Raw genomic sequence first — 24,285 nt, 5'->3', positions numbered from 1 at the left:
TTGAAAAAAAAAATTTTAAAAAAGAAAGAGAGAAAGAAACAGCAAAGAAAAATGTACAGGCAGCAACTATTGCCCTTTCTACAATTAATCGTGAGGTCATGGTTGGTAATTTTGATATCTTTTTTTTTTTTTTTTTTTTTAAAGTTTATTTATTTTTGACAGGGAGAGAGAGACAGAGCATGAGTGGGGGAGGGGCAGAGAGAGGGAGACACAGAATCCGAAGCAGCCTCTAGCCTCCGAGCTGTCAGCACAGAGCCCGATGCGGGGCTTGAACTCACGGACTGCGAGATCATGACCTGAGCTGAAGTTGGATGCTCAACCGACTGAGCCACCCAGGTGCCCCTGGTATTTTTGATTTCTGTCTTCAGTTACTTATTCCTTGTTTCTTTGAGTTCAGCCAGAACATCAGTGGATTAGTCTTTCACTAGGTGGAATGGTCTAAACCTTCATTGCCATCTGAGCTACTGGTGGTCTGTTTATTATCACAGAAATCTTCCATTAACTCCTACTATATTTAGTATTACCACAGGGTTCCATCCATACTTCTCCCATCCTTTATCATGCAGCAGCAAGACTGTTCACTCAGCCAACACTCTAACCCTCCCCACACCTTCCAAACCACTGGAATCATCACTGTGTTCCTCTTGTATTTCTCCTTTGCTCACCTCTCAATCAGCAAAGCCCAGAATCACAGGGAATGGAGGCAGAGATTTTGGGTCACTGAGGTATTAACAGAGGAGTGCTATCCCCCTTCCTCTTTAGTTCCCAGACCCTTGCTTATATAGAGGCCGTGGTCATGGATTCACAGCATATAACAACTGTACTGTATTTATTCCAACCTCACAAATCATGGTCTCCTTGGAAGGCCAGCTGATTCAGGGTGCTGGGTGTTTATGTTGAATATAGTGAATTCTGCTGGCATAGCCTACGGTCTTCCTCTTCGATGTGAAGAAAATTTTGTGATCAGAAAGCAAGTGTCCAATGGGATAACTTAACAACATAAAAACATGTGAGTGAGTCCTTGAAAGATGGTATTGGCAGAAGTTTGGAGGACAAAGCAAACCCAATTCCAGAATGTGCCCCTCCAGGGAGGACAAATTGCTGCTTCTTCCCCTCTGCTCATTCTAAGAAATCAGACCATACTTTTCCTGCAGACCTCCTCACTGCCAGTGCTCTAGTCCTGCTCTTACAAATCTCTGATCACCAGGTTATTAGCCACAGACTATGGATTAGCATGGATTTTTATATCAGTCATCTCTACCTCCTGCCACAATGGAAGAGACATGTTGCTCCAAAATTCTGCTGCCTTGGAGGGTTTTCTGTGTCCACTGGTCATCAGGGCTAGTATAGTGACAGTGCCTTCACTTAGACGGGTAGGTCACAATGGAGTTCTGGGTCTCCGGGAATTAACATTAGCACAGGCCCAGTGTCTCTGATAATCCCCAGAATGTCTGGTTATTTCTCAGGATACCTGGACAATGGTCTAGTGAGTGGCTTCAGGTCCTTTGGGGAAAACTTGGAGGAAGCAAGATCCATAGCAAGTACTTACGATGTTATTTCAGGGCCCTTTCCCTAGACACCTGGCTTCCTCTTTCTTTGACCTAGACCTGAGACTGGGTCAGGTGCCATGACTATGTTGTGACGACTCCTATCAGACCTTTGTTTATTAAGTGGAAGATTTTTAAATTCTAAAAATCAAATAGGATCTTTGACCATCTATTTTGGTCTTCAGGATCCCACAATTAGTTGGGCAGCACCAAAGAACCCTGTGGGTCAGACCCTTGTAATAAATGCACTGTCTTCTGGTTATGGTAGCCACATCCACCTGGCTTCACACATTGCAGCTACCTGGTCTCTGCTATCCCAGGATCCACTCATCCCCACTGAAACCAGAAAGCCCATTTGTACTGCAGTGTCTCCCTATCAATTGCATCTCCCACCAGTTGTCACAGTTTCTACGGACAGAGTCACTCAACAATCTTTCCAGCACTCTCTCCCTTGCCTTCCTGTGCTCCTTGGCAAGTGAATTACTGAGTCACATGATTTCCATTACAGCCACACATGGCTATGTGACATAGTTCTAGATAGCACAAGGAAGTAGAAATCCCTGGGACAGGCTTTCTTCCTGAAATGAGGGCACAACGTTTAGAGATGCAGCAACCGTCTTCAAACATGAAGGTGAGAACCATGGGTGACTGAGGCAGTGCAAGAACACAAGGAGCCTGTTTCCCTGAGAGCACCACTGAGGTGACCTACTAGCCCTAGATGTCCTATGCCCAGATTTTTTTATGTGCTAGAGACAGATAAACCTCTTGATTACTTCTCTGTGTAGGGTACCTGTTACAACCAAGATCAATCCTAACAAATACACCAGTGTATTTCTAAGGCCTTGTTGAGGGAGTATTTTCTGACACCCTCTCTATCTTGGGGGACATGGTTAGGTAGTGGTAAGTTGGTGAGTTAGACATGATTCATTCACTCAACATGTCTATCTCACAGTCTTTGAATTTCTTCCTTTATGTTACACAAAGGTATTTCAGCCATCTCAGTGAGGTAGGAGGGCTAAAAGGACTCCACTTATTTTTATTTATTACTTTTTCAAAGAAAGTTTTGGTTTATCATTTATTTGAGAGAAAGAGCATGTGCGCACATGAGCAGGAGAGAGGGGAAAACGGAAACAAACAGGCTCCACACTCAGCACAGAGCCCTACTCGGGGCTCTATCCCATGACCATGAGATCATGACCTGAGCCAAAATCAAGTCAGAGGCTTAACTGAGCTACCCAGGTGGGTAGCTACCCAGGTGGGACCCCTAAAGGGTTCCATTTTATAAAGGCTCCATCCCTGCTGTTTTTCTGCTAGGCCTCATTTACTTGTATTCCATATTTTGCCTCTGAAGAAGCCCAAGCAGCCATGTTCTCACTTCAAGGAGGAATCAAGAAAGTCAATCCTTTCCTGAGTTTTGTCCTAGGCCCCCAAACACCTGATGACATCTAAGAAGATCCAGATCCCAAACATGTTCTAAGACATTAGCTTCAAACAAATCTTAGGTTACACTGGCATCAAAACCCCTTACCTTCGGTAATTTATGGAATAACACCTGTAGTTCACCTGACACGCACCTTTGGTCAGATCCTACCCTGGATTCCCCCGGGGAAACATGTACCCTAGATTCCTCCCTTCCAGTACAAACCCCTAACCCCAAGTGACAGACATTCTTTCCTTTCTGAGTCTCCCAGACCTCCATCTGCTACTCTCTACCTGTCACACCACTCAATAAACTCTGTTTTCACTTTCTCTGGCTCACGTTTGATTTCTATCCTGCACAAAGCCAAGGACCCTCCTCTGGGTCCTTGGACCTGGCTTACCTGCATCATATTTTGATGACATGAAGGAACCCTTAGAGGAACAACGGTACCCCAAACTACATCTGTGTAGTACAATTTGACCTCCTCACCATGCAGGGGTACTGGTATGTTCCTCCTCTGGGAAACAGAGTTGGAAAGTACAGGGTTACTTCCTATCTCTGTACTTTTTCTGTGAACTGGACTGTTCTCTGGGAAGAAGGAAATGTGGAAAAACATGTCTGGGGACCTGTTCTCACTCTCTCCTCTCCTGGTGCACCTCCGGGGATCCCAAGACAGAGCAGAATCTCATGGTGGTGCACCAGGGCTCACTGGTGCATTTCCCCGGGCTAGTAACTCAGATGACCACAGGAGGTTCCTCCTGCTCTCTGTGTGCTCTGCTGGCTCCAAGTTTTACTTTCACCACAAACTCTCTCCACTCTGGCTTTTGGACAATTTCAAGGTTGTTGGTTGGCATAAGAGACTGAGTCACTAGCTCTGAAGAAATGGGACTCTTGCTTCTTTTCCCCGAAGGGAACAGTCCTATAGGGAACTCTCTCTCATGGCAACTAATTTCTGGCTCGGCCAGGAATGCACATGGAAGGATCCAGTGCTGTGACAAACCCCTACAGCAGTTTTAGACTGCTGCTTGGGAGAAACCAAGACACATCAAAGAGGAAGATCAGTTCCTTGGTGACTATCTGAGAAGTTGTCCCCGTAAGTAGCCCATTCCACCCACCACTTTGTTCCCCTAGAATAGACTCCTAATTGTCTCTTTACTTTTTTGTCCACTGTCAGGTGACTGTGTCATTGCAGCTCTGGTACATCAAGATTGAATTGAGGCAATTACGGGACAGTAGAACTGCCTTAAAGATTGTTGGACAATCCTGTTGTTGGACCAAAGGATGGTCCTGCCGCCCCAGTTGCACTGGGTTATTGGATGATGGTAGAGGAGACACACGGCGGGCTGGAAATGTGGCAGGTATGAAGGAGTGGGATTTACACCCAGGCTGGTTTTCTGTCTTTTGTAGACCACACCCTCCTACTCACAGTGCCAGACCTTATCATGCTGCTGTGTCTGCTGTGTCACAGGCTCAGTGGCATCGCTGGGCGTGTCCAGAGATGTCTACTTCCTCCCATCCATCTTCTTCTTCCCACTTACCCTTGAGCTGTTTGCTTCACTATTGTTTACAAGCACATTGGAAACTATCCCATTTATAGGATTTGGTTTGTCTGTATTACTATCGTCACATTGATGAATGGCATAATTCCTCGTCCCTCAGAACCTCTCTCTCTCTCTTCGGTTTCTAGGAAACCCTGTGACTTTCATCCACCTCACTCAGCTGGGACCACCAAGGCCAGGAACTCTTTACTCTACCTTAGCTCTCTGGCATTCCTGACAATACTTTCCTAGAATCTTACCCTTCCTCTGTGCCCAACCTGATTTTTGTTTAATGCAACACAACTGTTTGACTTCTGTTGTGCATTTGGATCCTTTTGTTGTATTTGCCTGGAAGGACAACATCCAGACCTGTCCTTTGTCTATTTCTGCCTCAAGTGCCATTTAAAACATCTGTTTTGCCAGATTCCCTATTCTGGGCTAGCAAGTCAAATTTCCTCTACCCATTTATATTATACACTTAATTTCAGGATAATTATCTAGCAGACTCCATCTAAAACTTTAGCAGAGTGAACTGCTGTTGCTTTCCTCTTGTGCCTGGAAAGATAAAGGCAGGAAAACAAAGTGCAGAATCTGGGTCTTATGTGACTGAGGGAAACCATAGTGTCACGGAAGAATCCCCACATGCAGGTCCTAAATGGGGCTGTTATGAACATCCCAAGGATGCACTAGGGTGCATCCTAGAGAATTGGGCACAATTTAAATTGGGTAATTTAAAGAGAAACAAATTAATATTGCACTGTAATGAAACTTGGCTTCAATATCAACTGCATGTCGCTGTCCAGGTTTCCCAGCACCACTTGCTGAAGAGACTGTCTTTATTCCATTGGATATTCTTTCCTGCTTTGTCAAAGATTAGTTGGCCATACGCTTGTGGGTCCATTTCTGGGTTCTCTATTCTGTTCCATTGATCTGAGTGTCTGTTTTTGTGCCAGTAAGTACTGTCTGGATGATTACAGCTTTATAATACACCTTGAAGTCCAGGATTATTGATGCCTCCTGCTTTGGTTTTCTTTTTCAAGATTGCTTTGGCTATTTGGGTCTTTTTTGGTTCCATACAAATTTTAGGATTGTTTGTTCTAGGTCTGTGAAGAGTGCTGGTGTTATTTTGATAGGTGTTGCATGGAATATGTAGATTGCTTTGGGTACTATTGACATTTTAACCATATTTGTTCTTCCTATCCAGGAGCATGGAATATTTTTCCTTTTTTTGTGTGTCTTCTTCTATTTCTTTCATAAGCTTTCTACAGTTTTCAGTGTATGGGTTTTTCACCTCTTTGGTTAGATTTATTCCTAGGTATTTTATGGGTTTTGGTGCAACTGTAAATGGGATCGATTCCTTGATTTCTCTTTCTGTTGCTTCATTATTGGTGTATAGGAATGTGACCGATTGCTGTGCACTATTTTATATCCTGTAATGTTGCTGAATTCATGGATCAGTTCTAGAAGTTTGTTTGTTTGTTTGTGTGTTTGTTTGTTTTGGTGGAATATTTTGGGTTTTCCACATAGAGTATCATGTCATCTGTGAAGAGTGAAAGTTTGACCTCCTCCTGGCCAATTTGGATGCCTTTTATTGCTTTGTGCTGTCTGATTACTGAGGCTAAGACTTCCAACACTGTGTTGAATACAGTGGCGACAGTGGACAGCCCTATCTTGTTCCTGACTTTAGGGGGAAAGCTCTCAGTTTCTCCCCATTGAGGATGATATTAGCGGCAGGTCGTTCATATATGGCTTTTCTGATCTCGAGGTATGCTCCTTCTATCCCTACTTTCCTGAGGGTTTTTATCAAGAAAGGATGCTGTATTTTGTCAAATGCTTTCTCTGCATCTATGGAGAGGATCATGTGGTTCTTGTCCTTTCTTTTATTGATGTGAAGAATCACACTGATTGTGTTGCAGATATTGAACCAGCCCTGCATCGCAGGTATCAATCCCACTTTGTCATAGTGCATAATTTTTTTAATGTATTGTTGGATCCAGTTGGCTAATACCTTGTTGAGGACTTTTTGCCTCCATGTTCATTAGGGAAATTGGTCTATAGTTCTCCTTCTTAGTGGGGTCTTTGGTTTTGGAATCAAGGTAATGCTGGCTTCATAGAAAGAGTTTAGAAGTTTTCCTTACATTTCTATTTTTGGAAACAGCTTCAAGAGAATAGGTGTTAACTCTTGCTTAAATGTTTGGTAGAATTCCCCCGGAGAGCCATCTGGCCCTGGACTCTTGGGTTTTTTGTTTGTTTGTTTTGTTTGTTTTTGTTTTGTTTTGTTTGTTCAGTTTCTTTACTGGTTATGGTACTGTTCAAATTTTCTACTTCTTCCTGTTTCAGTTTTGGTAGTTTATATGTTTCTAGGAATTTGTCCATTTCTTCCAGATTGCCCATTTTATTGGCATATAATTGCTCATAATATTCTCTTATTATTGTTTTTATTTCTGCTGTGTTGGAGGTGATCTCTCCTCTTTCATTCTTGATTTTATTTGTTTGGGTCCTTTCCTTTTTCCGTTTGATCAGACTGGCCAGGGGTTTATCAATTTTGTTAATTCTGTCAAAGAACCAGCTTCTGGTTTCATTGATCTGTTCTACTGGTTTTTTTTGGGTTCGATAGCATGGATTTCTGCCCTAATCTTTATTATTTCCTGTCTTCTGCTGGTTTGGGGTTTTATCTTGCTGTTCTTTTTCCAGCTCCTTAAGGTGTAAGGTTAGGCTGTGTATCAGAGACCTTCCTTACCTCTTTAGGAAGGCCTGGATTGCTATATACTTCCCTCCTATGACTGCCTTTGCTGTGTCCTGGAGGTTGTGGGCTGTGGTGTTATCATTTTCATTGGCTTCCATGTACTTTTTAACTTCCTCTTTAACTTCTTGTTTAGCCCACTCATTCTTCAGTAGGATGTTCTTTCGTCTCCAAGTATTTGTTATCTTTCCAAGTTTTTTCTGGTTGTTGATTACGAGTTTCATGGTGTTGTGGTCTGAAAATATGCATGGTATGATCTCGACTTTTTTGTACTTGTTGAGGGCTGATTTGTGTCCCAGTATGTGATGTATTCTGGAGGACGTTCCATGTGCACTGAAGAAGAATGTCTATTCCACTGCTTTAGGATGAAATGTTTTGACTATCTCTGTTAAGTCCATCGGGTCCAGTGTGTCATTCAAAGCCATTGTTTCCTTGTTGATTTTGTGTTTAGATGATGTGTCCATTGTTGTCAGTGGGGTGTTGAAGTCCCCTACTATTATGGTATTGTTATCAATGAGTTTCTTTATGTTTGTGGCTAATTGATTTATCTATTTGGGTGCTCTCACATTTGGAGCATACATGTTTACAATTGTCAGGTCTTCTTGGTGGGTAGACCCCTTAATTATGATATAATGCCATTCTTCATCTCTTGTTACAGTCTTTATTTTAAAGTCTAGATTGTCTGATATAAGTATGGCTACTCTGGCTTTCTTTTGGTGACCGTTAGCGTGATAGAGGGTTCTCCATCCCCTTACTTTCAGTCTGAAGGTGTCGTTAGGTCTAAAGTGGGTCTCTTGTAAACAGCACATATAGATGGATCTCGTTTTCTTATCCATTCTGTTACCCTATGTCTTTTGATTGGAGCATTTAGTCCTTTGACGTTTAGAGTGAGTACTGAAAGATATGAATTTATTGCCATTATGTTTCTTATAGAGTTGGAGTGTCTGGTGGTGTTCTCTGGTCCTTTCTAGGACCTTTGTAGTTTTTGGTCTGTCTGTCTGTCTCTCTGTCTGTCTCTCTCTCTCTTTTCTCTTCGACTTTTATCCCCTCAGAAACTCCCCCTAAAAATTTCTTGCAGGGCTGATTTAGTGGTCCCAAGCTCCTTTAATATTTGTTTGTGTGGGAAACTTTTAATCTCTCCCTCCATTTTGAATGACAGCCTACTGGATAAAGAATTCTTGGCTGCATATTTTTCTGATTCAGCACGTTGAATATATCCTGCCACTCCTTTCTGGTCTGCCAAGTTTCTGTGGCTAGGTCTGCTGCAAACCTACCTGATCTGTCTTCCCTTGTAGGTTAAGGACTTTTTTCCCCTTGCTGCTTTCATGATCCTTTCCTTGCCTGAGTATTTTGTGAATTTGACTATAATATGCCTTGCTGATGGTCGGTTTTTGTTGAATCTTACGGGAGTCCTCTGTGCTTCCTGGATTTTGATGTCTGTGTCTTTCCCCAGCTAAGGAAAGTTTTCTGCTGTGATTTGCTCACATAATGCTTCCACCCCTTTTTCCCCTCTCTTAATCTTCTTGGACCCCCCTATGATTCTAATGTTGTTCCTTTTTAATAAGTCACTGATTTCTCTAATACTTAATCGTGCTCTTTTGCCTTAGTCTCCCTCTTTTTTTCTGCTTCATTATTCTCCATAAGTTTGTCCTCTTTTTTTTTTTTTTTTTTTAACTTTTATTTATTTTTGAGACAGAGAGAGACAGAGCATGAATGGGGAAGGGTCACAGAGAGAGGGAGACACAGAATCTGAAACAGGCTCCAGGCTGTGAGCTGTCAACACAGAGCCCGACGCGGGGCTCGAACCCACGGACCGTGAGATCATGACCTGAGCCGAAGTCGGACGCTCAACCGACCAAGCCACCCAGGCGCCCCAAGTTTGTCCTCTTTATCACTGATTCGCTGTTCTGCCTCATCCATCCATGCTGCTGTGGCATCCACTCGAGATTGCAGCTCAGTTGTGGCATTTTTTATTTCATCTTGACTAGCTTTTCCTTCTTTATCTCTGCAGCAAGGGATTCTAATCTATTTTCGACCCCAGCTGGTATTCTTATCATCATAATTTTAAATTCTGGTTCAGACTTCTTGCTTGTATCTGTGTTGAGTAAGTCCCTGGCTGTCGTTTCTTCCTGCTCTTGCTTTTGGGGTGAATTCCTTCGTTTCATCATTTTGAAGGAAGAAAAGAAATTAATAAGGTAAAAAAATTAAAATTAAAAAATTTAAAATAACACACACACACACACGCACACACACACACAAATCAAATAAATGATGCTAGATCCTAGGTGTGTTTTGGTCTGGGTGTTTAAAGGAGCTTGATAGATTAGAGAAAAAGTGGAAAAAATAAAAGGAAAATGTTTGAAAATTTGAGAAAATGAATACAATGAAATAGAATAAAATGAAATGATGGAAGTAAAATAGAATTTGAAATATTTACAAAGAATTAAACAATATAGTAGAAAAAATAAAAATATTTTTAATAAAAATTGAACATAAAAATAATTTTTTTCTCTTTCTGTATTCATGAAAAAGAAATGAAAAAGAAAAAAAGAAATTAATAGATGGACCAGCAGATGGACTGAAATTCGTGAAATTACATTGTTTTCCCGTTGAAGTCAAGTTATTAGGCACTTTATATTCCGGACACTAACCAGGCAGAGAGACATGTGGTGTTCCTGAAGAGCAAGGTTGGCCCAATTTGGGGGGCTTAGTGCAACGGCTCCGTTCCCCACTAGATGGCGCTGCTTAGCTTACTGGGGTGGATTGTTGTGGTGCTTGTAGGTGTGTAAGCACATGTGTGGGGAGGGGTGGAAATGGTGTCACCCAGCTACCCAGTGTCTAGTATCGTAACTCTGCTCTCCCCAACCAGCAATCGCGTACCCATCCTTTGTCTCTGGCTTCCATCCACTCCCTGCTTTTACAGTCTGTGACCAAGCCATCAGGTTGCCAGGTGGCACCTCCCTCCTGAGTTTTATCTCAATTGCGGCTGTTTTTCCTGCCCCTTGCTTCTGAGGGACGGAAGCTTTGACCTGTTCTGACCCTCTGGGGGAGGGTCTCACTGAGCAAGGCTGAGTGCCGGCCACACCCAGGAATGTTTGCAGGACCATGCTGTTGCCAATGGCCAGAGACTGCAGTTGGGTGGCAGCCTGACCCAATACAAGTTCATGGGATCGTGTAGCAGCAGTGTTTCATGGATTATGGAAAATCACAACACACATCTGGCACCAGGCTTAACCCTTAACAATCTTGTTCCAACATCAGCAAATATTGTTGTTTTCCAGGGTCCACCGGGGCCTTTGCCTGTGGGGGGAGCCACACAGTCTCTACCAAACAACCTCCCTGCAGTGGAATCGCCTCTCCCCATGTGGCTCAAGGACCCCTGGATTCACTCTGCTCCTGGGGATTTGCCCTTCTCGCCAGAGCACTGTCAGGTATTGACTTGCGGTGTTTCAGACTGTGCTACCCCTGTTTATAGAGTCTTAATGGAATTTAAACGCTCTCCTTTCTCCCCTTTTAGTTCAGTCCTTGTGGCTGTTTTCACTTTTCCACTTTCTCTCCAGTTGCTTTTGGTGTTGGGGGGGGGGGAGGGCTTTCCCATACTATCGCCCATCTTTGTCCTCTCTTTGCAAGCAAAAACAGCTCCCTGCCCTCCATGGTTTCTCTCTCCTGTTCACCTCTCTGTGCCTCGTACCTGCTGAGTTCTGTGGTTCGGGTTGTGTAGATTGTTGTGCTAATACTCCAATCAGTTTTCTAGGTGTGCAGGATGGTTTAGCATTGATCTGGCTGTATTTCATGGCTAAGAGACACACACAAAAAAAAACCTTCCATGCTGTTCTGCCGTCTTGGCTCCTCCCCTTGGTTTTTAATTTTTTTTTAAGTTTATTTTATTTTTTTGACAGAGAGTATGTGCACATGGGAGGGGCAGAGAGAGAAGGAGAGAGAGAATTCCAAGCAGGATCCTCACTGTCAGCACGGATCCTGACTTGGGGTATGATCCTACACACTGGGAGATCATAACCTGAGCCAAAATCAAGAGCTGGATGCTCAATTGACTGAGTCATCCAGGCACCCTGGTTTTAATTTTGTATACACATTTTACTGACAGATAGAAATTTAAAAATTTTGGGGGGTACCTGGCTAGCTCAGTCTGTAAAGTCTGTTGAGGAAGAAAGTGAAAATTCAATCTTTATTTTAAAAGATACTACACAAGTATTTACCAATTTATAAACACATGGTATTTATTGTTTTTTCAATATTTCCTAACTTTATTAATTAATTTTTAAAAGATTTTAAGGAATCTCTACACCCAACATGAGGCTTGAACTTACAACCCCAGGACCAAGAGTACCATGCTCCCCTGACTGAACCAGCCAGGCCACCCCATTATTTTTACATTTTAATAAGTATCTTACATTAAGTATTTCTTTTCCCAAGTAGCCATTCTTTGAAATTTTCCTAAAATCAAGTATATGTTGATCAATCTGTTGCTCCAAATTAAGAGTATAACCTTGGTGTTTTCTATTTATACCATTAGAAAGCCCCACATTTAAATGTTTAAATGAAATAAATCCAAAGTGAATACAATATGAAAAATACATTTTAATCCAAAAGTTTGAATATTGGCACTTAGCTATTTACAATAGTATTTACAACAAATTTTACTGTAACTTTTGTAGAGATAACTATGTACATAGAGCTATCTACAGTTGCTTGCTTCTAACATACAAACCATCACTGTGTAGAAAAATGTGAACAGGTAAAACTGCTACAACTCAAAATCACTATGATTAAATAAGATTCTGACAAATTTTCCTGGAGTTGAAAAATGCTGGTTAAGTCACGACAGAATTGGAGGCACGAGTGTATGGCCCCCACTTCTTCCATTTTCATACTGTTGTCCCCTTACTTAGCTGGCCTGCATTTGAAGTAAAACTTATACCTGAATTCTGGACAATTTCATAGAAAACAGGGCTTCTAAGTCTAAGACTTTGTTTTAGGCCTGTTACTATGACTCTATAGCAGATGGTAGACTTTTTGAAGATATTAAATGCTTATGGCCCATTAATCATTTTTATGACTGCCAAAAGGTTGTTCTAATGGTAGTCAAGAAACTACCAAGTGGGATGCCTGAACACTAGGTGTCTCCTATGTGCTTTTCATGAAGTTCAGTCTGCTCTACAAAATTTTATTGTTTGATTGGAAACCTTAGTTTGAGAAAGGGAGGTAAAAACAATGAAGAATGAGCAGCTCTGTTAAGATCAACAAAATAATTCTGAATCTGTTTGCTGCAGAATAAAGTTTTAAAAAGCCCAGGCTAATACAATCATCCACCTATCAGTTTCTTTAAGGTTTAAGTGGCCAAGAGTGTACCTAGCATTTTCTAGATGAGAAAATAAAGCTTGTGTAACTTTGTGATAGATACAGTTGGTCATAGCTATATTTTATTTAAGTCCTTAGTCAGAAATCTAAACCTTAATTACTGTTTTGTTCTTGTAGAAAAATACAATCCATTTAGAGAAATACAATCCATGGAGAAAAATAGATACCACCTGTTCCTAATGGTCTCCCTGGAAATTATAGCCTTTGCCTGTAATTTAATTCCTTGTTATCCCTTTTCACTTTCCAAGTGACTAGTAATAAATAAGCTACTGGTTACTGGGTAGTAGGGAAAAACTTCTTAGTCTTCTTTCCATCTAGGAATTTCATGAAAGAAATATGTGGCAAGTCTTAGAGTACTATGAATCCAAGATAACTGGAAGTAAGTTTTACTTTCTAAACTACAAATGGTTGGCAACTGTTTCCTTAATAGTGATTGCAGGAGTAGGTCCAACATGAGTCCATATATAGCCCTTCTCTGGTCTGGTTGGAACCGTGGGAAATGGTGATGAACGTGACTTGAAATATTCAGAAGGTGCGTGACACACAAATTCCAAGTATTCCATCTTCCTTGGAAGATCCTCCTCTGGTCCTAAAAGGCAGTCAGTGGAAAGATTAAATATCTTTCGAACATATATGTCATTTTCACAAAGGGTTAAAATTCCTAAATGGTAGGGCAAACCACTCTGGTGACCTGACATTAGTCCTTGACACATGTATTACTCTGAAGTCACTCTCCACTACTTTTTCTACTTTACCTGTTTAACTCCCCCGAACAGTGACTCAATATAGGAAGGACTCTAAAAATATTAGCACACCAGTGTTTATTATCATGTGCCCATACTGTTCTAAGTACTACACATACACGGATACTTTGAGTCCTCACAACTTTGCTTGGAGGAAGGCACTATTATTATTCCTGTACTGTGTATCAGGAAAATGAGGCAAGAGAGATTAAGGAACTTGCTCAGGGCCACACAACTAGTAAGTGCTTGGCTATGAACCCAGACAGTCTGGCGCCAGCACCTGTGTTCTGAATCTCTATGCCATACTTCCCACTCTAGTATCTGAGGATTAGAGGAGGAGGTGGGAGAGGAGCCCCAGCGGTGATTCTTCACATCACCGCCTCTGCTGAGAACCCAGTCCTAGAAGTCAGGGAGATGAAAGTCCACTCTTCTATGTACCTACAAGCAGAAGACTTAGAACTGATTGTGTATCAAGCTTCACCCATAGGTGAGAATAACAGCAGTAGTTATTTGTCCCTGAGTTCCCTCTGGAAAAAACGAAAAACCCTTCATATGAAAAGTAATGCAAGTTCACTGCAGAAAGGTTGAAAATATGGGGTAATTTAAAAACTCTGAACACGTTTTAAACTGTATTAATCAGCAACTTCTTCCTGCAAGTCTATGAGAAACATTTATACCACTTCTTTTGTCAGCTTTGAAATGCATAAAAGTACAGTGGCTGCCATTCCAACTGTACACAATGACATCATAAACGTCTAGGATGAATATGTGTGACATGTGGAGGGATACGTAATGAAAATTTGTTAAGATGCCAGAAATAATAGAGACAGTTGCTTTTCAAATTATTTTTAACTAGATTTTTATAAGTCAATATGCCTAAATAAGCCTAACTCCTGAGCAATAAATTCTTTTAATAGAGTTTAACCTGGGTCGCTCAGAAAAATCTTATCCACATCACTTGTTAGTAGGTATGTATTGCCCTAACTCAAAAACTGATAGCACTCAAACCCCAACTACATAAAATATCTTTCATATTTTCTATCAAGTTCTTTCCTTTTTAACATTTAATGATGCTTATGTTTCTTTGCCATGGACTGAGTTATAGTCCCACAAATTCATATGTTGAGGTCCTAACCCCTGAAGTGATGGTGTTTAGAGATGGGGCCTTTAGGGAGATAATTAAGGTTAAATGAGGTCATAGGTGGAAATGCAAGCTGGTGCAGCCACTCTGGAAAACAGTATGGAGGTTCCTCAAAAAACTAAAAATAGAACTACCCTACGACCCAGCAATTGCACTACTAGGCATTTATCCACGGGATACAGGTGTGCTGTCTCTAAGGGACACACGCACCCCAATGTTTATGGCAGCACTATCAACAACAGCCAAAGTTTGGAAAAAGCCCAAATGTCCATCGATGGATGAATGGATAAAGAAGATGTGGTGTATATATATACAATGGAATATTACTCGGCAATTAAAAAGAATGAAATCTTGCCATTTGCAACTACATGGATGGAGTTGGGAGGTATTATGCTAAGTGAAATTAGTCAGAGAAAGACAAAAATCATATGACTTAACTCATATGAGGACTTTAAGAGACAAAACAGATGACCATGAGAGAAGGGAAGCAAAAATAATATAAAAACAGGGAGGGGGACAAAACAGAAGAGACTCTTCAATATGGAGAACAAACTGAGGGTTACTGGAGGGGTTGTGGGAGGGGGGATGGGTTTAATGGGTAAGGGGCACTAAAGAATCTAGTCCTGAAATCATTGTTGTACTATATGCTAACTAATTTGGATGTAAATTTAAAAAAATTAAAAAAAAAAAACAAGTTAATGAAAAAAAAATGAGGTCATAGGGTAGAGCCCTGATTTGCTAGGACTGATGTTCTTCTAAGGAGAGGAAGAGACACTAGGAGTGTGCACACACAGAGGAAAGGCCATTTGAGGTCTTAGGGAGAAGGTGGTGTCTACAAGCCAGGAAGAAAGCTCTTATCAGAAAGTGATCTTGACAGCACCTTGATCTTCAACTTCTGGCCTCCAGCATTGTGAGAAAACAGGTTTCGTGTTTATGGCACTCAGCCTGTGCTATTTTGTTATGGCAGCCTGAGCAGACTAATACATTCCTTTATGTAATAGTGGAGACTTACCTGTGCCACTCGTCATACTCACCGATGATGTAGGATGCAGGATCAAACTGGCCCCGGGGGCTAGAGAGGGTGGGAATGAGCCACGTCAGTGCGGCACTCTTCTCGCAATACTGGTCCTGGATGAAGCCCCTGATCTGAGCATAGTAGGGCTTTCCATCTTGTTCATCAATCACAGAAACAACGTCTCCAATTTGGTAATAGACTCCCTGGGGGAGACAGAAGATAACCCCATATTTGAAGTGAAAATAAAAACCACAGCTATGAACTGAAACCTCCTTAACATGAAATAAACAGTTTGCAAAGTGGTCAGTAAAACACCTTTGAGATGGTCTAATATGCATCAACATTTACACTGTTGATGCCAGTCCTGAAGTTTTTCACTCTTGAATGAAAATTACACACACATGAAACTTGCATCTGGAGGAAACATTTATTATTTATAATGACACTTTGATTTCATATCAGAATTTTCATATCAGATTTTCATATCAGACTTGCTGAAGGCTACATAAGGCAGAGAACGCAGCTGGGGCTCCTTTATCAGCTCAGTGGTCCTTCTCTGTCCTGTACTGAAAAGCATTGCTTCCTGGATGAGAATATGCTCTACACATCTCCCTCATTGGCGTCCATAAAGAAAACGGACATGACAAATTCAAACCCAAAGAAATGACAGAAACTCTTCTGATTATAGTCAGTCTTCAGGATAGGTCTTTTCCCATTCACTTTGATATCCTCCCACAAGACAATTACCTGTATGTCTTTTCTTAATGTATTTTTTATTTATATTTATTTTTTTAATGTTTATCTTTGGGGGGGAGTGCAGAGAGAATGGGAGACACAGAATCAGAAGCAGGCTCCAGATTCTGAGCTGTCTGCACAGAGCCTGACGCTCCAACTCACAGACTGCGAGATCATGACTTGAGTCAAAGTTGGATGCTTAACCGACTGAGCCACCCAGGTGCTCCTCAAGGCCTCATGTCTTATCCCCACTCTACTTCACAGCCAACTAACTAATCTGTGCATGTCCTGTGTCTAGCCCTCCCTATGACTATCTGCTATCTGTTGTTATGTTTTCTCCCCTAGGTCTTGAAAAGGAAATAATCTCTCCTTCCAACACCTATAATGGCTGATCCAAATGATACTCAGCACTTCCTTAGGTACGTGTGGTTCTCAGCTGGTGAAGGAATCCTTGACTTGCAGGAACCAAGTGTGATTTATCACTGCTTCACTCAAAATAGGGCCTTGGCAGCCGGTAAAGCCATTAAAGATATTGTGCGTCTCAACCCTAAAAATAATTCTGAAGAAATACTTGCAGTGAGTGAACTGTGACAGGAGTTTCTCCAGGTGGATACTTCATTCATGTGTCTAAGGCTGACTGCTGTATGTAGATCACTATGGACAGGTAGGGTTAATGGGGGCTACCATCTGCTACTTCCTAGTTCACATCCATCATCATCTGGTCCTTGTAGACACTACTCAAAGTTCTTTGTCATATAAATACTTTACACTTATGGTTTACTTTGTCTACACATAGAATCATTATTCCCAAATTACCAATGATTAGTTTGTTTTTTCACACATAAAAAAACAGGACCTTGCTTATCATAGGCACTCAAATATATGCTTAATGAATATTAACTCAAAATATATAATCATGTGAAAGCAGAACTGCAAGGCAAAGACAATATCTTGGTGAAAGATTCCAATGGCAAGCAGTACCTGGCACATGGTAAGTGTTTATTTTTTAAATTTTTTTTTTTTTTCAACGTTTTTTATTTATTTTTGGGACAGAGAGAGACAGAGCATGAACGGGGGAGGGGCAGAGAGAGAGGGAGACACAGAATCGGAAACAGGCTCCAGGCTCCGAGCCATCAGCCCAGAGCCTGATGCGGGGCTCGAACTCACAGACCGCGAGATCGTGACCTGGCTGAAGTCGGACGCTTAACCGACTGCGCCACCCAGGCGCCCCGGTAAGTGTTTATTAACATGTGTTGTGTATGTACCTACATAGAGCAATGGACGTGACTAAGGTACTTGATCTAAAGAGTCCCTTCATTTGCAGGGAGGTTTCAGGGTTTTTGGCAGACAAGAAAGAAGGTCAACACAATATACTGAAGAACACTGGATTAGGAGTAAGCAGAGTGGTTCATGGAGCTCTTTTCCCACAGGAAGGCCATTTAACCATCTGGGGTCTTGGCTGCCCATACTCTTGGCCATCAGACCCAGTGGTTCCCACTCAGCTCCCCCTAGCATGCCTGATCTGGACTCCAGTTCAACAGATGGCAGTGACCTTTTAACTCTCCTGCCCTGGCGCTGACCACAGTGGCACTGCAGCGATGGCCTCGCAGTACTGGGTATGATATCTGCAGCATTACCCGAATATCTGTTGCACTTTGTCCTTATTGTTTAACAAATGTGGATGGTAGACAGCAATAAGAAATCCTGATACTTGTGATAACAGGTCCCACATGCCATTGCCTTTTTGTCAGTTGAGACATGCGTGGAAATCACTAGTACACTAAATCCTTAGCCAAACCAGTTGCTTCTTTTTTTTTTTTAAGTTTATTTATTTAAGTAAACCCCACATCCAGTGTGGAGATCCCCAAGATCAAGAGCCACATGCTCTTCTGACTGAGCCAGCCAGGTGCCCCCCAAACCAGCTGCTTCTGGACTCAATCTGTAAACTGTATGTTCAGCTGTGAGAGTGATACACAAATTTGAAAACATGATGGATATCAATTTCTACTCTTCATTGAGTGCTTACTCTGCTAAGTGCTTAACATACATGATCTTGCTTGACCCACTGAGGTAGCTGCTATTTACAATCCCTATTTTATAGATGAAGAAACACAAGAGAGGTTGCCACACAGCCACTTGCCAGTGCAGCCAGGAGCCGAGCTCGCTCCATGACTTGTTGACTATTTTATCTTTGACAAGTTCATTAATTTCTCTGTGCCTCATTATTTTCATCCATAAAGTGGGAATAACAGCAGCACTTCATGGAGGAGACTGAATGAAGTAAAGCATGTGACATGCTCACCTCGGTGGCTGATGCATAGCAAGCACATGCTAAACTTCAGCTATTTTATTCTTAACAATGATGAAAGGCTGGAAATACAGGACAGATGTTTGCCTGTGTATACAGACTGTTAGTCTAGGCTAACAAAAAAAAAAAAAGGTACACAGTATAACACTTGAGTTTCTCAGCGTTTGGTCCACTTCAGTCAGGTATGAAGCACTAATTTGTGTCACTGCCCCCCAAAAGATAATTCAGACCCCAAAACATCAACAATATTTAATGGCTGCTGCCTGTGCCAGGCCTGCAGGTTTTGGGGCTCTTTTCTATGTTGCAACTGCTTTCCTAAGGCTTCTGGTTAAAAAATAACAATAGGTCATGTCTCTCCGGAGTAGCAGATGTCTGTGGGCTTTGGATCCCAGGAAACCTGACTTCCTCACTCTTGTATCAAAACATTTTGGACTCTTTCACCATGGACTTCTAGTAGATGTTAATCACCACCACTATCCTTATTCCTCTCACTTCTCCTTAAAGGCATTTTAGAATCTCTGTGCCTCCTCTACCCACCAGATATCAGGTCTATACAATCTCTACTAGTCCAAGCCCCTACTCTGCTTCTCACACAGTGACTGTCACAGTGACTAGGATGGTTCACTCTTTCATGACTCCACACTATACGTTAGCATTTTGAGATACTTAAAATAGTTAAAAATAACACGTTTCAATAAGCAACTACCCCTCAGCTCTGGATGAGATGTCTTATACCAGCCACCTATGAGGGAAAATAGTTTAGAAAAGAACAAGAAATAATCACATACCGTACAGAGGAGCAGAGACCTTTGGACTAACCCAACATTTGGCAGCATATCACACAACAGGTCCAAATCTTCCCTCAGTGACCCTACAGGTGCTTACCTTGTAGAAGATCGATTCTGCAGTGATTATAGTGGAAACAGACTCAGGAGCTTTGATGGGCTAGAAAAAAAAACAAAAGCAAACATATTAGCACATTAATAGTGTATTATTATATGTGTGTAGTGTGTATAGACATTTTCCCAGCCATCTATGAGAATTCTGTAACTTCAGAAATCCTAAATCTATTTATTGACAAGGAGTGCAATAAAAAGACAAATGATTTTCTGAATGTAGTGGCAAGGCAGTTTGAATATTTCCACGGCTATTTCTGCTACCAGCAGCTTAAAAATTGCTGAGAACCAAAGCGCAAGCTTCTGATTATGCTGCTTAGATCCACTGCATGCACTCTCAAAGCTTTATTACATATTAACATTCTAGTTATAAAAATATCCTGGCTCCAATGGCCTGGGCATGATAGGAGTGGAAGTCATAAAAAATGTGTAGGTGAACACAAGGTGAAAAAGTGTCTCCTTTGAAGACATTTTCCATCTCAGCTTATCTGTGGAACTACTAGGATACTCATTGTCATCAGAAGTAATTTTCTAGCAAGGCTGAACTAAGGCTATATGAAGCTTCCTTGGGAGTTCTTAGTAAATTTGTCACCACGCAACCATTCCTGAAATCCCTTCTAAAGCTGCAGTATACGCTGTGTGCCACAACACAAAAACCAGGCCTCCCCAAATATGTCTTGGCATCATCCTTGAAGAAAGGGGTTGCTAGAGAAATTGATACTGAAATAACTGCAGGGCATATTCAGCCACACATGAGAGGAAAATATGTGTTTAAGTGACACAACTATAGTCAAATGCACATTTACTTAACATGCTTTGTCTAGTCAATAAATGCCTCATTTTAAGAAAACTAAATTATAAAAGTCTTAAGTAAATTAGGGGCAACTCTTCTCAATGGGAAAAGAATCTGCAATCTGCACAAGAATATACTGCAGGGCCCCTCTGTGTTTTACAAATGAATATGACCAACTTCAGAAATGCCTTTGCAGGTAAGTGAAACATTCCTGTTCTGAAAGAACACCATACTAAGGTTTATTTTATTTTATTTTTTTCACCATACTAAGGTTTAAAAAAAGTAGCCTACATTTGTGTTTGACCATTTTCCCCTTGTGTTTACAAAAATCCTGAGTATTTAACTGCAAAAAAAGGCGCTTTCAACTACCCCCAGCACAAGTCTGTCAACCATCTATTTTCTTATAGCAGAAGAAGAAAAGGTTAGCAAAATATTTGATTCATATTCATCAAACTGATCATCATAAATCAGTAAGATACATTTTCTGGGGCTGTAATAACAAACGTAAGTGAATAAGTTACGGTATTATTCAATCTTTAAAGAATAAAAAGAAATTTTTTTTTCCCCTGATATACCTGGTGATACCAAGAACCATAATCCCACCTCCTCCTTTGCACAGAGGACCCAATAAAATGCATTTGAGGCTTAGGTTTCTTTTAGACTCATATTTTATATTTCCCAGTGGAAACAATTAAAAGCTAAAAAAGAGAGAAAGGATATTATTAACTATAAACAGTAAGCCTCCTGCAACAGTGTTAACTTCCTTTCAGGTAGTGTGGACCACTCCCCAGAATACTGCAAGAGCGAAGTCCAAATGAGAGATGAAGGCAGTGACAGACACACTACACACACAATGCCATTACCGTAAAAGACACTGTCCACAATCATCTTACATTTTTTAATTTAAAAATATGTCTTCTCCCTTTTCCTTTGGTGGAAACTTTCTTTTCAGCAGCTGGAGCAGATTTGTATTTAGTGTTTCTCAGCCGAGCAGACCTCCTGTGAATTTCCTGCTTACTCTGTTATATAAACAATTAAAGAACAAAAAAGATAAATAAATTTATAGAAAGACTGCTGTCCCGATACAACCATCTTACAATGACTCCAGAGTACGCACTTTATGCTGATTTATAAAAATTAAGTAAAAATGTACCTTTTCCTTTTATGCTGGGTAATCACAGGAACTGGGCTAATTAGAACGCCCTGGGCAAGCATCTCCATAGCCTCCAAAAACGTGTGAACTACTTAAAGAAGGGCAGGGGGGCAGGAGTGCGACTAAGTCTAGGCCAAGGCAAGAACTATTGATTTGTTGACATTTATAGTAGTGAACAACCCTTAACGACTGAACTCTCCAGGGCGAGGGTGGGTTAGGTATGGCACTTCCTACAATGGAATACTTATGCTGCCATTTAAAGCAATGACAATGATATTACTTAATATGACATAATGGTAAAATCACTTTAACAGAGAAAGGTCCAGTAGCGTGATCCTGTTTAGTGTCTGTGTATACGTGTGTGTATTGAGATGTCTGGTTACTCCTGCAACTGTTATTACAATGAGGGCGATTTCTGAAGGGTTTTTAATTTTCTTACTTTCTGTACACTTTCAATTTCTGAAAATAACAAAAGGTGCTTACGATGGGCCAAATCAACGAAGATCTTTTCGTGGTGGGAGGAGGCGGCCCGCTCTAGCAGGGTCCCACGGTCGAGGAAGGCCCCAGTGCGCTCCCCCTCCCCGCCCCGCCGGCCTCCGCCCACCTCAAGCCCAGTCGGCCTCCGCCTGCGGGAGGGGCCATTGGAGCTCACCTGCTTGCCGCCCCCGCCCCCGTTGCTCTGCGGAGGGGCAGCAGAGGTGCTAGCGAAGGTCGCTGCGCCGAAGCTGCCACCGCCGCTGCTGCCCCCCGTCCCGCCAGTCGCCCCTGTGCCGGCGCCCCCGCCGCCCGCGCCGCCCCGGCCCGTGCAGTGGTGGCAGAGGATCTCCCCTTGCGGGCCCTTCTTCCACATAGAGGACGACGTGGTCTTGCAGACGCTGCAGGTAGGCTTCAGGCCCAGTGGCATCGTGGCGGGCTCGGGCGGCCCCCGCGGGCGCAGCGACACGGGAATGGCGACCGCCGGCCCGGGCCGCCGCTGGTCGGCCCGCCACTCCCAGCGACAGGAAGAGCGGCGCGGGCGCCGAGCTGTCCACGAAGGGACCAGAGCGCGGCCGCTGCCCCCTGGAGGCAGGAAGGCGGTTCCACCCGCTCTGCGCAGGACACCTACACCCGGAGGCTCTCAGCGCCGGGGAGGTGGGCTCGGAGGCGGGACCCGGCCTGGGAAACTTCCGGCGATGGGCGGGGCCTGCGCGGCGCTGGCCTGCCCTCCCATGACCGGAAGTGCCCCACCCGGGATTTCTGGAATTGGACCCTTGATCTCCTACTAGGGGAACTGATCTCCTACTAGGGCAGACTTTTGCAACCTTTTTGGCCTTAGGCATGGGACTGGCAGGTAAAATGCAGAATGCCAAATTAAATTTGAATTTCAGATAATATTTTGGTATGGGTGTATCCCATGCAGTATTTGTTTATCTGAAATTCAGATTTAACTGGGTGTGCTGTATTTTTATTTGCTAAATCTGGCACTCCTACTGAGGACCCCTTTACGGTCTTAAAAATTATAATTTAGAACCCCCTCTCCCCCCCGCCCCCCAATACTCTTGTTTACAGGAGTTACATCCATGGACATTTATGCATTAGGAGTTGAAATACATTTTATTTTATTTATTTTTATTTTTATTTTTTTATTTCTTTTTTCAATATATGAAATTTATTGTCAAATTGGTTTCCATACAACACCCAGTGCTCATCCCAAAAGGTGCCCTCCTCAATGCCCATCACCCAACCTCCTCTCCCTCCCACCCCCCATCAACCCTCAGTTTGTTCTCAGTTTTTAAGAGTCTCTTATGCTTTGGCTCTCTCCCACTCTAACCTCTTTTTTTTTTTTTTTTTATTCCCTTCCCCCATGGGTTTCTGTTAAGTTTCTCAGGATCCACATAAGAGTGAAAACATATGGTATCTGTCTTTCTCTGTATGGCTTATTTCACTTAGCATCACACTCTCCAGTTCCATCCACGTTGCTACAAAGGGCCATATTTCGTTCTTTCTCATTGCCATGTACTACTCCATTGTGTATATAAACCACAATTTCTTTATCCATTCATCCGTTGATGAACATTTAGGCTCTTTCCATAATTTGGCTATTGTTGAGAGTGCTGCTATAAACATTGGGGTACAAGTGCCCCTATGCATCAGTACTCCTGTATCCTTTGGGTAAATTCCTAGCAGTGCTATTGCTGGGTCATAGGGTAGGTCTATTTTTAATTTTCTGAGGAACCTCCACACTGCTTTCCAGAGCGGCTGCACCAATTTGCATTCCCACCAACAGTGCAAGAGGGTTCCCGTTTCTCCACATCCTCTCCAGCATCTATAGTCTCCTGATTTGTTCATTTTGGCCACTCTGACTGGCGTGAGGTGATATCTGAGTGTGGTTTTGATTTGTATTTCCCTGATAAGGAGCAACATTGAGCATCTTTTCATGTGCCTGTTGGCCATCCGGATGTCTTCTTTAGAGAAGTCTATTCATGTTTTCTGCCCATTTCTTCACTGGGTTATTTGTTTTTCAGGTGTGGAGTTTGGTGAGCTCTTTATCGATTTTAGATACTAGCCCTTTGTCCAATATGTCATTTGCAAATATCTTTTCCCATTCCGTTGGTTGCCTTTTAGTTTTGTTGGTTGTTTCCTTTGCTGTGCAGAAGCTTTTTATCTTCATAAGGTCCCAGTAATTCACTTTTGCTTTTAATTCCCTTGCCTTTGGGGATGTGTCAAGTAAGAGATTGCTACGGCTGAGGTCAGAGAGGTCTTTTCCTGCTTTCTCCTCTAGGGTTTTGATGGTTTCCTGTCTCACATTCAGGTCCTTTATCCATTTTGAGTTTATTTTTGTGAATGGTGTGAGAAAGTGGTCTAGTTTCAACCTTCTGCATGTTGCTGTCCAGT

At 42.2% G+C, this 24,285-nt stretch overlaps 1 protein-coding gene and 1 long non-coding RNA gene across 3 annotated transcripts; one reads left to right on the top strand and one right to left on the bottom strand.

Annotated features, from left to right (window-relative positions):
- The first annotated feature begins 150 nt into the window (after positions 1–150).
- On the top strand, positions 151–5,461 carry LOC128775519 (uncharacterized). Of its 2 annotated transcripts, none has more exons than XR_008420240.1 (2): positions 151–336; positions 4,142–5,461. It is a non-coding gene; the product is annotated as an uncharacterized LOC128775519 (long non-coding RNA). The 2 variants fall into 2 exon arrangements; XR_008420241.1 differs by having other exon boundaries at positions 151–345.
- A 6,366-nt stretch (positions 5,462–11,827) lies between these two features.
- On the bottom strand, positions 11,828–22,520 carry GATAD1 (GATA zinc finger domain containing 1). Its single transcript, XM_019443308.2, has 5 exons — positions 22,064–22,520; positions 21,152–21,277; positions 19,455–19,514; positions 15,546–15,729; positions 11,828–13,216 (listed from the first exon to the last, which is right to left on the bottom strand). Exons 1-5 carry the CDS (start codon positions 22,313–22,315, stop codon positions 13,026–13,028), a joined length of 813 nt encoding a protein of 270 aa, XP_019298853.1. The 5' UTR covers positions 22,316–22,520; the 3' UTR covers positions 11,828–13,025.
- Between the last annotated feature and the right edge of the window lie 1,765 nt (positions 22,521–24,285).

This window comes from Panthera pardus, unplaced genomic scaffold (assembly GCF_024362965.1).
Source record: "Panthera pardus isolate Hobbes unplaced genomic scaffold, ASM2436296v1 HiC_scaffold_8, whole genome shotgun sequence".
Classification (NCBI taxonomy): Eukaryota; Metazoa; Chordata; class Mammalia; order Carnivora; family Felidae; genus Panthera; species Panthera pardus.
This window is presented reverse-complemented; position numbering and strand designations above follow the sequence as displayed.

What these genes read in the sequence shown, in the direction of transcription:
- GATAD1 (XM_019443308.2), bottom strand. Translation starts at nt 22,315, where the DNA reads ATGCCACTGGGCCTGAAGCCTACCTGCAGCGTCTGCAAGACCACGTCG. An exon ending in CAGAATCGATCTTCTACAAG is followed by an intron (nt 15,730 to 19,454) that starts GTAAGCACCTGT and finishes TGTCTCCCCCAG; the next exon opens with GGAGTCTATTACCAAATTGG. An exon ending in TCCTGCATCCTACATCATCG is followed by an intron (nt 13,217 to 15,545) that starts GTGAGTATGACG and finishes ACTGCCTTTTAG; the next exon opens with GACCAGAGGAGGATCTTCCA.